Raw genomic sequence first — 20,204 nt, 5'->3', positions numbered from 1 at the left:
AATTATTAAAAACATGTATGAAGAAGCAGTTAATGCTCTCTTACTAAACTTAGATGTCTGACTTTTTAGATACTATTTATACACACTAGAACAAACTCAAGACCATCTTCCAACACAGGTTATGGTTTTACCTAGACTTTTCAGACCTCTTGCAAAAAAAAATTAAATTCCAACCCATCCAACTTTCAACAGACAAAATTTTATCTGAATCCCATTCTTACCTCAAGTTCTGTGGTGCTTCACCAAACAAACTGCAAATTTCTCTAATTTGTTTCAGTGCAGGAATGACCCATTTGTCATTTGTGCGAAGCTCTTCTATAAAACGATCTATCCACTGGATCTTCTGTGTATCTCGATCCTTAAAGAACAGCAGTTTACAATCAATATCAAGCATATTGCACAACTATCCCAATTCCCTTTCTTTGTGTTCAAAATGGAACACTCAAAGTCAAATACTGGATCACCTGAGTTTTGAAGCATGAAAGCATAACAGAAGTATCTGAGCAGCACTACATGCTGGCAGAAGCTACCACTGTGTTACAACCTCCCTGCACTCAAGCACTGCTTATTTAACAAGTGTTTAAATAATTTCCTATCTTCTTCCATTTATTTCTACTCACTGTCATAAAATATCAAGAAACAATGAGAAAATGTTTCTTAACAAGATGAATAATGGATTCATTTCAAACCATAATTAATTACTACTCTGACAGACTTTCACAGAGGTTTGGGTAGGGAAGGAGAGTGTATAATAGTATGGAAAAGATCTTGCTAGGTCCTTTCTAATACACAGGACAGCTAAGGACTTACTGGCACAAAAAAAACCTCAGCAAAACCCACTGAAACAAATTAGCATGAAGTTTGGGAAAAAGCAAAGGGGTGGAGGGGGGTGGGTTGCTTTTCCTTTCTCCCTATTTATTTTGGTAGGGTTCTTTTCCAATTCCTCCAGTGTGCTAATTATAGTACGTCACCAACTGCAACAAGACAGGCAAACTGATGTATTACACTCTCTCTCACCCATTAAAGCACTAATGGTGTTCATTAAAATATGTCCTGTAACATTTTAAAAGTACTAGGATGTTGATAGAACCATCCAAATCTATGTAAGTAACACTTCTGTTAAATTACCAAACAGCTTGAATTTTTTGTGGGGAATGGAAGGAAACTCAGAGACTGATTTCATACTGGTTTACTCACCTGTGAACAGCTGTAATCTAAGATTTTTATATGGGCACTAAGAGCCTGGTCCATGATATCAACTGGCACATCATCACTGTGAGCCAAATTCCACAAAAGGTTCAGCACTTTGTGTGCCATCACTCCATCCTTGTCATCCTCTGCAAGGCGACGAATTAACTCCAGCAGTTTCTCACGCTGTTTCTTGCTTGCATTTGTCCAACTTGCCTAAAACAGTATTTAAAAAAAATATTATAAAAGTCTTTTTTTCAAAATTCCACACATAACCTGCACTGTTAACAAACAATGCAACAATAAGGTGATGCAACTACATAAAGAACTTTCCCATTAACTCCTGTCATTAATGATATATAGCAAATTAGAGCAAGACATAAGCCAGACACAACTGAAGAGCTCTTCTCTTCAGTATTGTATTTACAGCTACAGCATATTCACCTTGAAGCTTAAAAAAAGATGGCTCTTTATTTAAAAATCACAGATGTTTTTGTAAGAGTTAACATTACCATTAACAATTGCACCAACAATCAGAGTGGGCTCAGCTGTTTCTTTTAAATGCTTTCACAAAACTCCTGTGCTTACACTTCAAAGATTTCTTAAATAACTTATAATCACTATTTAAGTAAAACTTTAGTATCATTCATGCCTCTGAATTAGACTGAAACACATGGCCCCTGCATTCCATTAACCTTCTCCTGAATAAGTTTTCAATATGCCATCACTTCACATCCATCTCAAGGTCAGACACAACAGTTTAAACACAGCATTTCAGAGCACTGGGTTAAGTATCTGATCTACAGAACATTAGACCCACATTCACCAAACTACAGGACCACAATAACAAAACACAAATTGTATGTAAGCCAAAATATGACTATAATGCATTTATCTAAAAAAACTGAGTCTACAAAGCTGGCTTGCATTTTCAAGCAGTACAGCAGATCATGTCCTGAAAGTGAAACAGTAAAACAAGTCAGAGAGCACCACTACTGGAAGCTGCAAATAAAAGCCAGTGAATAACATAAACTTTCAGAAACAAGTTGTTTTGTCATTTCAAACAAATCACTGTGTGTTTATAAACATTCAGCTTTATCTTCCCGAGACTGTTTCATTTTGTATGTAAGCTAAACGGAGAAAAGTTATTACATGATAAAGAGGAAGTTGGGGGAGCAGGGAACGGAAGTCCTTGATCTCCTCTACTTAAAAGATCAAAAGTAGCACTGCCCAGTAAACCTGACAAAAGCTACTCTAATGCCAGGAGAAAAACATAATTTACTAAACCACCACCACTTCTTAATTTGGAACAAATGCAAAAAGGTATCTAAAACAAATAACTTATTTTATTTGGAAAATTTTATATTCCTAGGATTGCTAAATGTAACTTTAACACTACAGGCTTCACAGACCTGCATTATCCTGAAGTGTTCAAACCAGAAAACAAAACTGTCTACTAAACAAAAATAAGAGGCCTTTGTTTTAGACAGGAAGTAAACAGAAAATCTCACAAGGAGTGCTCATTAAAGAACAGCCTTTCTAGAATTAAATATTACAGACTGTTGCTGCACATTAAGAAGTCTTTTAACACACAGAAACTGAGCAAATCTAAAAGGAGAAAGAAAGACTGAAAAAGCCACAGATTTACACACACCCTCACAACCCATTTCCTGAATACAGTCAAAATACAAAATTACCTTAAAACAATCAAACAGGTGATCAAGCTGTTCAGGAGAGAAATCCCAAGCTAATTTTGCAAGAAGATCATGTACATTTTTTACAATGGCTTCATGTTTTCCTGCCTGTCAGGAAGAAAAAAAAAGAATCCACCAACAATTCCTATTAAGTCAAGCAGCAAGACACTCTACATAATTTTTATATGGAAGACTATTAGAGGTGGCAGCAAGAAAAGCTGATGTTGTGGGAGCAGCACAGCAAACTGAATACTTCACTGGGAATTCACAATATTTAGATTTCTCTTTCAAGTGTAAGTATTTAAGTGTAAGTGCTTTGTATGTGTGCACACAAGTATTTATGTAGACCACAAATACTGCAGCATCAAAATATTTATTTTTTTTTTGTTCCTGCTACAAAATCAAACTGGGACAGAGGACATTAAAATCTAAAAGGGTATTTTAACTTACAAACTGGTATTTTTATGTTGTTTTGTGAGGGTTTTTGTGGTTTGGGTTTTTTTTTAATAATAAATTACTCAAAATCCACTTCTGAATTTCACTGAGGTATTTTAAGGTGTAAACCAATTTTTAGTATTTTGCCAGTTTCTCAGGCTGAAGTATCTCCTATGTTTTAGTGGATCATAGACAACTAAAGCCTTCTATTACAAACAACTTGTTACCAGACAATGTTTTGAAGTCCAGCAGCTTCTAAACTTACAAATCCAGCAATTAAACAACTAAGGACAAGATGCTGAGTTTTATACTAGACACAGTTTTAACTGAGAGTGTGGTGTACAGCACAATTTTGACATTTAAGGAGGAAGACAATGAGGGCAAAAAAACCTAGTTCCATTTAACTCCAAGCATGAAGAACATTTTCTGCCTAGGCTGGAAAACATCCTGTACTTTACATCTGCAGTCAAAACCAACAAATATGGACTATGAGAATCAATAGCTGATTTACTGTAGACATTTTTGTTTTAAGTGAGAAATAAAAAATGCAAAACAAATGCCTAGAATACACATTCTGATGTAATTAATCCTGTACACTATTAAAAATACATGTATAAGCACTTTTGAAATTCAATTCCTACTAAAAGCTTTCATCAGTAATTTAAAACCAAAACTAAAAACCAAACTCAGACTAATAGCTTTGTTACATGCTGTGCCTTAAATTCTTTATAAGGTGTCATAAATTTTTGTTTTAAAAAAAGTCATTTTAAGTAGTAATGTTTGTTTTCATGTTATAGGTCAGATTACAAGAGGGGGAATTACTAAACCCATAATTCCACTTGACTCTGGAAAACATCATGTAATTTTTCTCCTCTTACCAGACCATTTCCTGGATAGAAAGAAAAACTGAAAGCATGCAAGGCAGAAAGAGCATCTATAATACAGAAATATGGCCAGCTCCTGGGGGAAGCAAGAATAAAGCAGGTAAAACCCTGATTTGAGAGGTCTTTAACAAATATGGGGAAGCTGTGAAGCACTGAAGGGTCTGGGGAAGCAAAACCAGACAGTGGGAGGAGGTAAAGAACTTGGTGTGTGACCTGCCAGCTTGCTGCACAGGAACAGGGAAATGCTTGTGAAGTTCCAGTTAAATACTCCAGAACAGAAGTCATGAGACCTCAACCTCTGCCATTCTGTATTTTGTACAGCTGGATCTTTCCCTGCAACTTAATGCTTGCATTCAGAAACTTACAACATTATTCCTTTAATCAAATACACTCCTATATTGTGAGCACTGGCTTTGTAAGACATGAAAACACTTCAATAAAATTAAAACTTAGGTTGCCTCTGAAAGGCAAAAGCAGCATAATTGCATTATTTTTAGTAATACTAAAGAGTCTCAGGTGCAGGCTCACCCTCTAAAGCCAGGCAGCAACACAAGTGCTTGAGCCTGAAAGCAAAATCCCCCCCATTGCTGTACTGAGGCCAAGCTAAAATAGCTTGTTATATAAAGCTACACAGTAAATCAACTCCTCACTACTGGATTTCATGCCCCAGCTGCTCTCAGGAGCAGTCATTTAATAAGAACTTCTAAAAACTACTATACACAGGGAATAGTGGAGTAGGTGAAAATCATTCTGTATTAGCAAATTTTAGTATTCTTAATTTTTAGTCCATTAAAATCCCATGGCTAAAGCCACAGTGAAACCATCCACCTGAATAAGAGTTACTTTCACACAAAAAAAAGTACAGGGCAAAATTACAGCCAGAGCACTGCAGTAGCCACCTACTTGATAGCATAAGAAGTGAGCAGAGCAAGGGCATGGAACATTCCTTCTGAAATTACTCCCATTTACTCCTAATTTTTTTTTTCAACTGGTAAAGTGGACTATCCCCATTTTTAAGGGTTGCACGATGTATTCACATTTTTCTGGAAGGGTAGAAAGTTTGACTGACACTACCTTATCCACATGTCCTATTTCCAAGCACTAGGAGCAAGGTAATTGCTTGGAAGACTTTTTTCCCCAAATTCCAGATTTTTTCTCCTCTTATTAAAAGTGAGGCTCTAAAACAGGTAAAAGAGGCCTACTAATAGCAAACTAACCTCTCAAAGTTTTGTGGGTTTTTATTTTTTCACCACAGGTATCTTGTAGTCTGGAAAGATCTACAAACTGCAAGCTGAAAACTAAGAGTATGATCCCAGACCTTAATTCAAGTAATCTGTGCATTGCTCAGCTACATGATGAAATTTTCTTAAGAGGATTTTGGGATAATAAGAAAAGACTGTATTGAGTTTCAGCCTGTGCAGTTACTGCCATGCTGGAACTGAAGCCTAGGCATGATGAAATTACTTGCAACACCAGAGATCTCCCCTACATCACCTGCAGCCCCAAATGTTATAAATGTAACCTGAAAAAAAGTCCACTTAAGCCAAACTGTTCTGGTCTCAGAACAGCATGAACACTTGTAAACTGTGTTACCAAAATAACCAAACTTGTATTGGCCTTTGTCAGGGTATAACCCAGCTGGCAAATAAGCACCACAGAGCTGCTCACTCAGCTCTCCACCCCACAGTGCCATGGGGGAAGAGAGTGACAGGGGGAAAGTGAGAAAACTCAGAGTTGAGATAACATAATTAGTACAGAAGCTGCTATGGAGAAATGTAACTCTGTCCCTGCCCAAACCAGTACAGCCCTCCCTCCTTGTCTTGGAAACCAGAGTTAGCCTTCCCACACTTGAAGGACTGGCCTGAAGACCTTTTTGTACAATCAGAATTTCACTACCCATTATTTATGTTTCAATCCTATTTTTTTAAATTTTCTGTATACTTAGTAATTGTCAATGATTTTGTCTCTCCAGCTGCCTAGTCTGTGTGTTAAAATCATGCAGCCCACAGCTAAGGAAATCCACCTCCCCAGTCATGTAAGTAAAAAAATCAATATTGCAAAATTCATAACTTTTCAAAAATCATTGTTGCAACACAAGGAAAAGAACTTGCAGCTAAATAACTTCTAGAACAGTCATCATTATAAGCCTTACTAATCACATTCTGCCCAGGAAAAACTTCCACAACTGCATGGAACTCAGAGATCAGCAACACATATTTCTCCATGCATTTTAAAATACTAAGCTATCGTGCATCATGTCTCTGCTCAATGCTGAAGGTTTGTTAATATTTAAAAAGGATCACCTCTGGACCATGTTCTGAACTGTTCCCTCAGGCTTTATATTTATGTGTGGCTGACCCCTTCTACTGGAGACATTTGAGATGACAATTTTAAGCTCCAAGACCCCAAAAACAAACACCATTTCACCTCAAATTTTCTTTAGCTTTGTCTAACACAGAGCGGAAGCAGCCCAGGTTCTCTTCTCCACACGACATACAAGGAGACGCCTCCTGTGCGGCAGCAGACAAGCAGCTGAATTATTTACCTGTGCAGCCCAAATGTTGTCAAGATCCTGCAAAGTGAGAGCTTTCTCTTTGATGACAAACCGGAGAATTTTCTCAAGTTTTTCTACATATTGAGGTTGATGAAGACTATCTCTTAATACAATTGATAAAATGTTGTTCTGCTGGATCCATTCCTGAATATAAAAAGAATAGTAGTGCCATCTCAAATTATTCAGATGCCATCATTAATATTTAAACTACAAAACAAAAATCCAACCTGTTACAGATTAAAAAAGATGCAGCACAACAGAAAGGGTTTAATCTTTAATTTCCTCTCTCTAAAAAAAAATTATAATTTAAAATAATCCAATATATTACTGGATTATTATTGGAAAATGTTCAAACAATTTCAGACATAAGAAGCCAATGTGGAGAAGAGCAGAGTTAACTCTTCTATTCAAGCAACAAAATTTTTATTTTCCAATTCACAGTCACTAAGTATCAAAACCAAATTGTTTATGACATGTCTAAATCTACTGGTACACCTACAGCATATCGCATAAAAAGACTTAAGCAAGGACTGAAATATTAAAATTATTATTTAAGTACTGCCACTTTTAGGGTTTTTGAAATGTTTCTTATTGAACCAGAGGCAAATATTCAAGTCATATTTAAGGAGATGCAATTTTCTCAGTGGTGTCACTGACACAGTCAGACCATTTTGTTCCAAGTGAAGCAAAGCAAGATGTGCTCTGAGCACTGACAGAGAAAACAAACACCCACAGCATCATCACCTCCAACACTGTCCTTGATCAGACTTACAATATTCAAGCTGGTCTCATGAAATAATGAAATCTAGGCATTTTCAGTTAAAAACACAGGTCCTGTATGAGATGCCAAACTGTAGGAAATGTGTAAAAAAGAGACCTATTTCCTCCTGTTGCTTTAAAAAGTCAAAACTGCAGTTATTTTTTCTTGTCAGATGTCCTTTTGTAGATTACAAACCTCACAACACATGGCCAGTCAGAAAGATGGGGCAGAACAGTGTAAAAATCACTTAACACAACTAGATTTCACAAAAATTAAAGAGAAAATAGTTCTTATTTTAGTTTTATAATTGCTCATTTTCATACTTCCCTATATATACACTCAAGCAACAGTATTCATAATACAAAAATATTGATTAAAACAAAAATGTGGTATCTAGAGTTTTCTGTAGTGAAGCATCCAGCTCCTGAAATGTGAGAAGCAGAGCAGTCACTTAGAACTCTAATGAGAAAAAGTTGAAGCACCAAACCCAGACAACATCCTTATTTAAGTGACCATTACATTTCTAGTTACTGCAACACTGCAGTTGCAAATGAATCACATTTGTTTTATTTAGGTTTCTCTGTTTTTTTTTAAACTCTACATAAAACACATACTATCCTAGGATCCATTTTTAAGCCATGATTTTAGCAGGACTGAAAAATAATTCTCAACAGCAGCTTTGACACAAATGCAGAGGTTTTTTTTCACAGAAAAGCTACTATAAAATGCTTTATTACCATGACATGATGACTAATGTTTCTAACATTGTATATGAAAATAAGCAATGTGTGCTGGATCCACAATATAGAGCTACTTCTACAGTTGAAGTACAAGGGAGAAACCAAATTTATGCAATGAACTCCACTGAAAAGGAGCACTTACTGCCATTCTTTCAGCTGTGAGCCACTCTTCCTCTTCAGGATTACCATGTCGATGAGTGTAGTATGACACACTGGATATTACTTTGTTAACTTCATTTAGTGCATTCATTTTACCATTGAAAGAGGAAATTTGTAACAACCTGTGAGAAAAATTTAATGTAAGAAGTGTGGAAAAAATTATCACCAGTGGCATATTATATTAGAAGTAGCATCTTACCTAAGAATCATTTTTAACCTAAATATTTCTAAATTTTTTACAGTTTCTTCTTGTCCTGGAACTCTTGAAGCTAAGTTCTTTAGAGATTTGATTATCATTGACAGAGCATCATTTTTGGCTTCATTCTTTGCTTCTTTTTTCAGTTCATCATCTGTTAAATTTTCTAAAAACTGTGGAACCATTTCTATAATTGGAAGGAAGTATTTCTTCACTGTATGTAATGTTAAAAATTCAAAACATTGTCCAAATGGCCTAAAAAACAAAGAAAAAAAGGAAAGTGTCATAAATCAGTAGTCATGCAACATTATGATAATACGGTGCAATTAATAAAGAAACTCATATCTACTTAGAAGCACATGAAATGCTGAAGGTAGACACAACCAGCTGAAGAGATGGAGTGAAAGGAAGCCCTTCAATAAAAGTCTTAAGCTTTCTGCTAACCAAGTATTTAATACTGAGTTTAACTTTTACAAATGCATAAATCATTACTTAGAAAAAACCTTACTTGATGAGAGCTGCAATGATCTGAACATTCAATGCTGATCCGCTCATGAATCGATCATGCAAGACCTGAAATCCATTTAATGTGCCAAACTTGTTGATAAGATCTACTAGCCAACCCTGTAATAAAACAAACAGTTATTTTCTGGTATTCACAAAGTATCATCTAGAAATACTTTCAAGTACCTTTTAATGACAACATTTGCTTTAAAATAGTCTTTACACAGTTTACATACTCAGTTTTAAGGAAATGCTCAGAAACAGGCAACAAGATCTTTTCTGTTATCATGTCAAAGAGCAGATGCTGTAGATGAGCTACTCAAGAAATTTATTTAGGAATAAAAGTGACTATAATTTAGGCCCACTTTTAGCTGTTAAATTATTACAGAAAGTATGACAGTTCTGGTATTTTTTTCTTTGTCCTGGATGTGATAATGTCATGTATAAAAACATTAAGAATGCAAAGTAACATTCTTCTAAACACAAATAGCAATGCAAGGGAAGTCCAAGGACAGTGGAGTTTTTTATCCTTGGCTCTTACAAGTAAATAATGAGCAGTTCCACTAAAGAAAAAAAAAAGAAAAAAAAAACAAAACTAAAAAACACCCACCCTAAAAAAGCTGTATATATATATATATATATATAAAATAAATAAAATTAAGTTAACTCCTGAAGTCTTATCAATGTCATTTGGAGATCAATTCTGAAAACTTCAGACTCAAGAACCAGGACAGATTGCTAATTTTCACCTCCAGTTAAAAAAATAAAACAACGAAACCAAAACCCCAAGAAACAACTACAAAACACAAATAACAAAAAACCCAAACAAACAAAAACCCCAAACCTTCAACATCCCCCCAAAACAAAACCAAGCCAAAGCCACTGAAAAAACCACACTGACAGTGGTATCTCATGTCCAATTAGAAAACATTTCTTCCACCACTGGAAACTGTAAGGAAGAGAAAATTCCTAATTTATCACATAATCTCCTCCTCAAAGTGTGTCACCTACAAAATTTCTTCTTAAGGGAGAAGGTAAATCCATCAACTGGCAAATGCAAGCAAGCCAATTAACACAGCAGAAATGGCATTCCAGCAGAGTTGTGCCAGCTTACCACAGAAACATGAGACAGAGTTTGATGGTGGACCAAAGACAGGAGGAGTAAGAAGGGGAAATGCACATTAAATCAGGAGTCATAAGCAACAGAACATCTCAGTGACAGAAGAATGAAGAGGGCTTTTGGCCCCCACTCTAAGAACACTTCTCTACAGCTGCTGTGTCACTAGGTAACACTGCACAGAGTAAAACACAGGGGTCTGAAAAGGCTCTCACACCTTTGGTGATCGTGGGTCAGGAGGACGGGCATAAAGTTCATCTTCAGCGAGCTGGACTCCTGCAGGAACTGTTTCTGAGGGACGAGTACCATTGTATAGATGGAATTTGCAGTGAGGATTTAAGGCCATGGCAAGAAGTTCAAGAAGGGGAAACCAATCTTGGGACAGCTTGGCCACACAGAGTTCCACTAGTCTATGAGTGTTGTTAATAATACATCTCTGTTAATAAAAAAAAAAAAAGAACAAGTAAGAATGTGGCAGGGGACTGTACAATGAATATGAACTATAAACTTGTAACATACATGGTTCTCGTTCTCCCCAAATCATCTCTCATGTTTTATTTCCTTCCAAAACTCTGGAGGCAATAAAGTGGAACACTGACAGAAAGATGACTCCCCACTGCCTGTCCAGATCCATGCATACAACAGTTTTCTCACAACTTGCTACTGAGTTTCAAAGATTAGCTCCAGTTTTTACAGTCTCCCCCTAATCACAATGGCAGTTTCCTTCCTTTTTAAATTACCACGGTCTTCAGAAACACAACTTTAAAAACTCACATGAATTTCAAACTTCCAGCCGCTCACTGCCTCATCTGTAAGGATTTTTGTGAAGGATATTGTTAACCCATCTCGAAAAAATCGCTGGCATGCTTCACTTTTGACATCAAGGCCTATTTAAAATAAGAAAGAAAAACAAACTGTTAGACATGGAATTTCATTAGCTGTTACATGAACATTTTACATGCTGAAAGCAGAGACTTGGTGTGCTGGTGCTGATAAGTTCTTCTCTGTAGCTTGTACAGGGCTGTGTTTTGATTTGGGCTGGAAACAGTGTTGGTAACACAGGGATGTTTTCTTTACTGCTGAGCAGGGCTCTCAGATCCAAGGTTTTCCTGCTTCTCACACCACCCTGCCAGGAAGTAAGCTGGGGGTGCACAAGGATTTGGGAGGGGATACAATCAGGACAGCTGAGCCTAAAGGACCACAGGGATATCCCAGACCATATGGGGTCATGATCAGCCTACAGAGCTGAGGAAGAAGGAAGGGGGAGATATTTGAAGTGATGTTGTTTGTCTCCCCAAGTCACTGTCACATGTGATGGAGCCCTGCTGTCCTGGGGATGGCTGAGCACCTGCCCACCCATGGGAAGTGGTGCATGAATTCCTTGATTTGCTTTGCTGGCACGTAAATAAAAAAACTTTGCTTTTGTTTTACCTCTTAAACTGTCTTTATACCAACTCTTGAGTTTTTTAACTTTTGCCTTTCTGATTCTCTCCCCCATCCCAGCAGAGGGGCAGTGAGCAAGCGTGGCTGTGTGGTGCTTAGCTGCTGGCTGGGGTGAAATCACAGTATTTGGACTTCAAAGGCTTGGTGTTTAAAGTTTCAGAACTGATTCTAAACAAATCTTGGATGAAAACAAACTTACATAAGCTTAAATGGACAAAAAACTCGATGGATTAATGTTCTAGCAAAACCACGTCAAAAAATTACTCCTTTACATAATTTTTAAATTGTTTTTAAAAACATGTGACTTGGGTTGGTTTTTTTCCCCCATGTTTACAACATACTTCAATAGATATACTAGCAAACATAAGAATAGGTACAATTCTTCTTTATGTTCTTCTTATCTACTTGCTAACAGCAAAACCAGTAAGTGAAGACAGGTAAAAATACCCATTTCAAGAAAATGAAGAAGATACAGCTTCAGTAAAGAACTCAGTAGTGGTCCCACAGAAATGCAGATGAATTATCTTGAGAGAGATGGAGATGGTCTTTAGAGGGTGCTGGAAAAAATCTCATTGCTTGGCTGGCCTAACTTTTGGATGCACACGTGCCCATGCACACACACAGATTTTGGTTTTTTTTGTCCCTAGGGCCTCCCTCTCTCTCCCATTCCATGCAATTCATCAAAACCACAGATTTGGGATCAAGGATGAAGGTTTACTTTGTGTAGTGAAATCTCATTTCAGTTTAAGTTAGTTATAAATTCCAGAAGTTGCCTTGCATCTTGCTTGCATGTGACACATTGTAAAGTTCTGGCAGCATGTTAAAAACTGAGTGTAAATGTTAGGAGCAATAAAATCCTTCTGAAAGAAAGAGTAGAGAATATTCTTGCCTATAAAAAACCAAAACCTTAAAATAAACAATTTTTTATTTTTTAAATTTATAGTATCCAATTCACCACGGCATTTACTTCTGGAGCAAATCTCATTACTGAAAATACTCCATAAGTATTCCAGATTTATTGTGAAGATAAACATCAGTCTAGCTATTAAATGCTATTTTTCAAATAGGTCTTCTTCTATTAACAAGTAACTCCAGACTATCTGTTGATAGTTTCATGGCTCATTGTTTAACAAAGAATAATACATCGATGCCTACACATAAAAAGAGAATTTTCCACAAATGGGTGCATCTGCCAGGAATAATGCAAGTCACAGTCTAACAGGATTCACACTACTCTGTCAAATTCGCTCCTTTCACTTGAAGGTGGTAATGCTGACATTTCATTCATATAAATACTTTCAATTAGTTTAGTTATGTCCAATTGTAGTTCCTGAAAAGATTTAAAGATGATGCAAATATCACTCTGATTTTATAGCCAGGTCACAAAGAAGTAGCTACCCTGAAGTCACTCCAGAATGCTGATGGCCATGGGGCGTGTTAGGAATAAAAGGTTTTTAAGAGTCCTAACCACAAGTAAATAGTGCCTGCAAAAACATGTAGTGGTGTCTTTCTAGGTTTTGTTGCTTCACAATTTAAATAGGATACAGTCAGAAATACAGAGTTTATGTAATTCAAAAGCTGATTATTTCTCAGTATATCCTTTCACTTCCTCCTTTTGAAAACAGATCTTGTCAGAATATGAAAAACTCCCATAGACAGGTAGAAAGGGGTTGAATTTTAGATGTTACTGAGATAATGGAGCAGTTTAATCTATTAAGAAATATACACAACCAAACCATTTCTATTGCTTCTCTATATATACCCCACTCAAACAGTGTCTGCCAAGCTCTGAGCTACCAAAACAGTGTCAGTTACACCCTATCATATTCCTTGGGAACTGGAAGTTATTTAAAAAGAACCACATTAGCCATCATGTAACTTCAAGTAGCAAAAAAACCTCCAAAAACCTAGGATGAAGCTGTAAAGATAACACAGTAAACAACTAATATTAAGGGCTTCTTGTTTTCTCCTTATCTAATAATCCCAGTGTTTACACATAGCAATTCATCTAGAGGGCAAGAGGAAACATAATTAAGTAGCAACACAGAAGTACTTTTTAGAATTGCACACCAACAACTTAATTAAAATCAAAGTGCAAAAGCATATGAATATGTTTCCACTGTTTTCCACAACTTCAAGAAGAAAAATAAGCTTTTATTTTGGGGAACTTCCAACTAAGCCTGGATGCTTTGGGGAAGTACGTTGATGTCAGGAGTAGTTAGAAATCTCATTCTGCTCTTATTACTTAACTTCATTGACAGCTTTTAGGTTTTGGGTTGTTTTTCTTTTTAAAGATGACTTAACAGCTGGCAAAATATACTTCTCCTCTCTCACAAATCACAACTAGATAATTTCTTCTTACTGCAGTGTTCCAACAACGCAGACACAAAGGTGGCTGCACTTTCTCTTGAAAAGCTGGCATTCTTTTCCCTTCAGAACAGATGTGATCCCTTGAACATCCTACACTTGCTTGAGGATTCCTGCCAGACCCAGCTACACACAAAGCTACCAATTTCAAGCACAACTAGAGCTGATAAATCAGTGTTGGCAACAATATGTCATTATCCTTGCTGGATCACAAGGATGCACCCTAACTTCTGTTTCTCCACAGAGTGCTCCAAAGCAAAAGAGACTTAACAATCAAGACAACCCAGAATTTCATGACCACAATCAGTTTAGTCTTGAAGCTGCCTAAGAATAACATTTATTAACATGGAAATGAAGTTGTCCTGGGCCAGCACCTATGCAGAAGAAAGAGCAGGCACTTTGTATAATGCTGTATTCGAAACACAAAGAGCTGTTAAGTGCAGATATCCTAAAAAATTATTTTGCTGTGACTCCTGCTATTACCCAAACACAAGCAATCTCCCAGGAGAACAGAACTTTGCAGAACACATGGCAAACCTGTCAATCTGACCAGTACAATTTAACAGGCACACACACTGTCCTGATATGGAACCCTCTTACTCCCAAGTCAGGCACCAGCAAGCACCCTCTTACTCCCAAGTCAGGCACCAGCACTGGTAGGACTAATTAGTCTAAGCCATGCTGTTTAAAATTCTAACTTTTCTCTAATATTCTTAAAAGTATACGAATGCCAAATCTGAACAAAAATTTCTGGCAAGACATTTGAAAAGTAGACTAGAAACTTATTAAAAAATAAAACCAACTAGAATTTTTTGCGTTTTAGCATCTGCTATAAAGACCGAACCCACTAGGTCTGATATCAAAGTGAATACAGAAAACAGATATGACAGGAATGACAGGATTTTTATGTCTCTGAGCTTATTCAACTTCCCAACTCGTGCTAAGGCACCTATTTCTAACTACATTCATGGCTTTTTTAAAGTTCTCATAAGATTTTGCATAGCACTCTGATACAATCTTCAAAACCAGGGTTGTAACAGAAATTATTAACAATTTTTAAACGTTCACCAGGGATTCAAAAGACAAAAAAAAATTTGCACACCAGTCCAATAATCAAATGTCTTTCAGTTACCTTTTTTACTTAGGTCAATAGCAGCTTCTAGAAGAACTTCTAATTCCCCCTTCGGCAATACAGGAACAACCCATCGAGGCCTATATTCAAAAACAAACAAACCCAATTTCAATTGTGCTTCTGAAAAATCAAGAATTCTTGCCCCATTGTAATGCTTTTAAATATAGGCTCAATACATAGATTTTTAAATGCCCTGACAAGTATTACACTAACCAACCCAAAGAAAACCATATTCTGCTTCAAGCTTCTTTCTCTTTACAACTTTAACCCAACAAAAAAAGCATTTCAAGAAGTCCAGTGAAACAAAGATATAAAAATTCTGATTCCACTATCAAGATGTTTACACAACTCATCAACACCTCTTTTAAAAAGTGTGAAAATACCTGTTGATCATGTCATCCAACTTTGCCAGGTCTGTGTGTGGAAATGCAGGCTCCTCATCTTCAAGCTGGGGTGGAGCATCAGCTTGGCCCTGCTCATCAGGCGGGGTAGCTGGAGAGTTCTCATTTGAAGAATCAGGTGAAGAAGTCTAAAATGAAGATGGAAAACACTTCAAGTACTACCTACACTTGTGTTCCACTTGTTTTAGCAGTGTTCGGTCATAATGTATTCCAAAGAAATATCTCAAGTACGTATCAATATAAAATAGTTTTATTTCAGATTTATCAACAAAAATAGAGCATAAAATGTGCTATATTTTTCTATCTTGGCAGTTAAAAATCAAGCTACTTTCCCAGCAAGGAAAGTGGGGTTTTCTTGGTAACGGCTTCTATTTTCAGCAGATCATTTTTCCAGAAGGTGAAATAAATACACTGAAGCTTCAGTTTTTATAAATCTTGTCCAGAAAAGTTGATTACTTTAAGTAGAGAGATGAAGTCTTCAACAAAAGCGCAGAAGAAACAATAATGAAAAACATTTTCTAAAAGACTTTGCTACACATAAGTGACTCACTACTATAACCGTCTACTAATCAACCTTGAAGAAAAGTTAAATCCTCTTTGATGGGCCATGCAAAATACAACACGTTATGCAGATGTCTCATATTATTCATACACAGAAGTAGTATGAACTGACAATAAGAGCAAGACTTAGGAAGACAAAAGCTCAAGAACATTTTTCACCTGCTGCGCCACATCTGTTTGGCAGAAAGTGTTATTTACTTCACAGCAGCCTGTGGGGTTCTTGGTTTTGGATTTGGGACCAAAACAGCACTGGGAACACATCAGTGTTTTGTCTGTTGGTGAACAGTGCTATCACAGATTCAAGGCCTGTTTTTCTCTTCGATAACTCCTGTCAGAACTCAGACATAGGCAGGAGATACCATGAGGTGGAAGCAGGAAGGGCCACCTGGGATGTTGTCAGAGTATGAAGAGATGCCAGGCAATGAGGCAAGCCAAGGCTCACTTGGAATTAAACCTGGTTAAGGACGTCTCAGGTAACAACAAGGGCTTCTTCAAATACATTATAACCAAAATAAATACATGGGAAAATGTGGTCCTGTCGCTGCCTCAGCCAGGAGACTAAGCAGAAGGTCTAGAGGAAGGACTTTTCCTTTGGCCAAGAAGACTGGGTGGAGACCATGTAATAAACTTCATATCCACAGGTCCATGGGCCCTGATGGGATGGATGCACCCACAAGTGCTGAGAAAACTGCTGGCAGGAGAGGTGCCTGAGGGCTGGAAGAAAGCAAATGTCACCCCAGCCTTCAATAAGAGCAAGATGGAGGACATAGGGAACTACTGGCCAGTCAGCCTCACTTCAACCCCGGGAGAGGCAACAGAATAGTTCACTCTGGAGGCCACCTCTACCCACATGGAAGACAAAAAGGACATCAGGAGAGGTCAGCACGGATTCACTAAAGGTAAATCATGTCTGATCAGCCTGATTGCTTTCTATGATGAAACAACTGCCTGGATGGGGATGTTGTCTGCCTCGACTTCAGCAAGGCTCTGACACTGTCTCTCACAGCCTCTGCATTCACAAGCTCAAGAAGCGAGGACAGGGTGAGTGGACAGTGAGGTGGACTGAGAAGTGCCTGAATGGCAGATCCCAGAGGTTGCTACTTGGTGGCACAAGGTCCAGTTGGAGGCCTGGCACCAGTGGTGGCCCCCAAGGTTCAATACTTGGCCCAGGATTGTTTTACTTATTCATCAATGACCTGGCTGAGGGCAGATGCCTCCTCAGAGAGTTCTCTGGTGACACAAGGCTGGGAGGAGGAGCCAATACCCCAGAGAGCCCTGCAGTCCTTGGGAAGGACCTCGACAGCATGGACAGATGGACAGAGAACCTCCTGGAACCCAGCAAGGGCAAATGCAGGGTCCTGCACTGGGGAAGAACAACCCCAGGCACCAGGACAGGCTGGGACTGACCTGCTGGGAAGCAGCTCTGGGGAGAAGGACCTGGGGGTCCTGGTGGACAATGGGCTGTCCCTGAGCCAGCACCGTGTCTCTGTGGCCAAGAGGGTCAATAGGATCCTGGGGTGCATTAGGAAGAGCACTGCCAGCAGGTCAGGGAGGGGATGCTGCCACTCTGCTCAGCCCTGTGAGGATCACCTGGAGTGCTGTGTCCAATTTGGGGCTCATAAGTACAGGAGAGAGGTGGAGCTCCTGGAGCAGGTCAAGCAGAGAACAGCAAAGGTGATGAAGGAACTGGAGCACCTCACAGAGGAAAGGCTGAGGGAGCTGGGCCTATTTAACCTGGAGATGGTTTAGAGGGGATCTCATCAATATCTGCAGAAAGGTGTCAGAGGATGGCCCAGGCTCTGCCCCATGATGCCCAAGAAAAGGACAAGAGTCAATGGGCAAAAACTGAAACAGAGTTCCACCTGAACACAAGGAAGAAACCTAACAGTGAGGCTGAGTAAGCACTGGAATGGATTGCCCTGAGAGGTTCTGGAGTCTCCTTCTCTGGAGATATATTGTCTGGTCACAATCCTCAGTAAGGTGGTCTAGGGAACCCTGCTTGAGCAGGCAACCTGGATTAGATGACCACCAGTTGTCCCTTTGAATCTTACCCATCCTTTGATTCTCACTTTGCCCCCAGCAGTCAGCAGGGCAAGAGGCTGGGAGGGGACACAGCCGGGAGAGCTGACCTGAAATGACCCAAAGACGCTCCATGCCACAGAGCATCACATTTGACAATAAAACAAAGGGGGTTTTTTCCCAAGGCAGCTGTTGCTTGGGGACCAGTTGGGCATCATCAGCTGGTAGTGAGTGATGGCACTTGCATCACTTGTTTCCCCCTATCCCTTTCATTTATTAAACTGCATTTATCTCAGCCCAAACAGTTTCTCACTTTTTCCTTCCAATTCTCTTCCCCATCCCACTGAGGCAGAGGGAGTCAGACAGTGGAGACTTCCTTGGCAGTTCAGGGCCAGCCCACCACACATATCGAAGTACAATCCACTCTCAGGAAGGAGCAATCACTAAACCTTATGGTATTAAAAAAATGCCATCTTCACACTGAGTTAAATAACAAAGCATAGTTCTTCTCTTAAATGGTTTTGGTTTTACATGATACTGCATCTTCTCTGGTATTTTTTTCCCCAACAAAAAAGAATAATCACACTGTGATGTAATATATGAAAGCTTTTGCTTTTCTTTTGAAAGCAAGGAACATGAGAAGCTGTTCAGGAAGTCAAGTACAATGAACAGAGACCCGGATGCAGCTGCTCTGGAAGGGCTGATACCTGAGTAAGTTGCCTTATCCACAAAGTGCTTTTGCAAAACTGAGCAGAAACCAAACTCACAGATGTAGTGTGGTTTTACCAATCTGTGGCAGGTTCTACAATGTGGTTCTGAGAAAGCTTCTGGTATTAATCCAAGAAGACTTCTTATCCAAAACAGGTATGCTTGAAAGAACTATGCCACTGCCTGGAAAGGGAGCATTTTTGCAGTGCCATGCTCCCTAACCATATTTACTTTGCCAATACCACTGCCTTCATCCCTCAAAATATTGTTGTACTTCCAGACACGCACACAAAAATGTCCTAAGTTAACTAGAGATCTCCAGAAATATACAAATTCAAATAATTCAGGAACACTATTTCTAAAGAACAAAGTCCTTTATTTTTAGATGAATTGATTGTTAATACCATACCTGATTCTGCTGGAGGGGAGGCTGGGACTGTCCATCAGGAGCCTGGCCCTGGCTATCATTCCCTCCTACCGGAGAGCCACGAGTCGTGGCTGTCATACTCGACACAGGGCAGATCTTTGCAATTTTGTCTGCTTATGTAGTTGATGTGAGAGAAGAAATTATAGTCCACTTAGTAAAGTTGAAGTACCAGCATATGCTTGCCTTAAAAAGCTCCAACTCAAGAACATGCCATCTTGCAGAGACCATTGCATAATCTGGAGAAGAAAAAAAAAGACAACATCCTGTATTAACATATGCAGGAAACTCAATCCACACCTGGAAAAGAGCATTACAGAAACAAATACATTGCTATAGAGAGTCTTTTATTTTAGACTTATTAGTTCTTATTCAATACAACTGACAAAGCCACATTTGAAATATTTAACATTATTTTAATGTTCTAAGTAAAAATTACACTTACAATCACCTTTATACCATTGAGAAACTGATACACCCTCCAAATGTGTGTCTGTTTACCCTGTGTTCAGAGTAAATGTGTGCAGCTCTTTGCTCTGATTCTTTTGTTCCTGGATTCCTACAGTAGATTCTCCATCTGAATTCATGGTGCTGCTCAAGGTCTATGTAGAAATGACTTGGTTAAGAGCCTAAAAAGCCAAATCTGTAATCTTTGCAATACTCTCCTCCTGACACTGTCTAACTGCAGATGTCAGAGGGAGTTAAGAGACTGATCCTACCTCAGCTGAGACTAATGGAGACCATGCAGCCAAACTCCTCTTAGCACATCAGTATTCACCCAGGGAATTTGACTTGTATTCCCTTAACCCAGCATGTGCCTATGAAAGCCTGAGTCCACTGGTTTTTCAGCCCCACTACAAAGCCCATCACATCCCCACCAAGCAGTTTAGCAGGTTATATGAAGAAAATTGTGACATC

At 38.5% G+C, this 20,204-nt stretch overlaps 1 protein-coding gene across 2 annotated transcripts in view; it reads right to left on the bottom strand.

The window, feature by feature from the left end:
* Positions 1-19,543, bottom strand: part of USP9X (ubiquitin specific peptidase 9 X-linked) — a 69,229-nt gene extending 49,686 nt beyond the window's left edge. The window contains exons 1-12 of one of the 2 annotated variants that reach the window (XM_014308583.2): positions 19,272-19,543; positions 15,557-15,702; positions 15,174-15,253; positions 11,006-11,118; positions 10,449-10,667; positions 9,119-9,234; positions 8,614-8,865; positions 8,398-8,536; positions 6,747-6,899; positions 2,886-2,990; positions 1,198-1,404; positions 222-358 (exon numbers count right to left, since the gene is read on the bottom strand). In XM_014308583.2, coding sequence (XP_014164058.1) covers positions 222-358; positions 1,198-1,404; positions 2,886-2,990; positions 6,747-6,899; positions 8,398-8,536; positions 8,614-8,865; positions 9,119-9,234; positions 10,449-10,667; positions 11,006-11,118; positions 15,174-15,253; positions 15,557-15,702; positions 19,272-19,367 — 1,763 coding nt within the window. In that variant the 5' untranslated portion in view covers positions 19,368-19,543. The remainder of the gene's footprint in view (positions 1-221; positions 359-1,197; positions 1,405-2,885; positions 2,991-6,746; positions 6,900-8,397; positions 8,537-8,613; positions 8,866-9,118; positions 9,235-10,448; positions 10,668-11,005; positions 11,119-15,173; positions 15,254-15,556; positions 15,703-19,271) is intronic. The other variant, XM_031060190.1, reaches the window with a different exon arrangement.
* Positions 19,544-20,204: the final 661 nt, after the last annotated feature.

This window comes from Geospiza fortis, unplaced genomic scaffold (genome assembly GCF_000277835.1).
Source record: "Geospiza fortis unplaced genomic scaffold, GeoFor_1.0 scaffold20, whole genome shotgun sequence".
NCBI classification, from domain to species: Eukaryota; Metazoa; Chordata; class Aves; order Passeriformes; family Thraupidae; genus Geospiza; species Geospiza fortis.
This window is presented reverse-complemented; position numbering and strand designations above follow the sequence as displayed.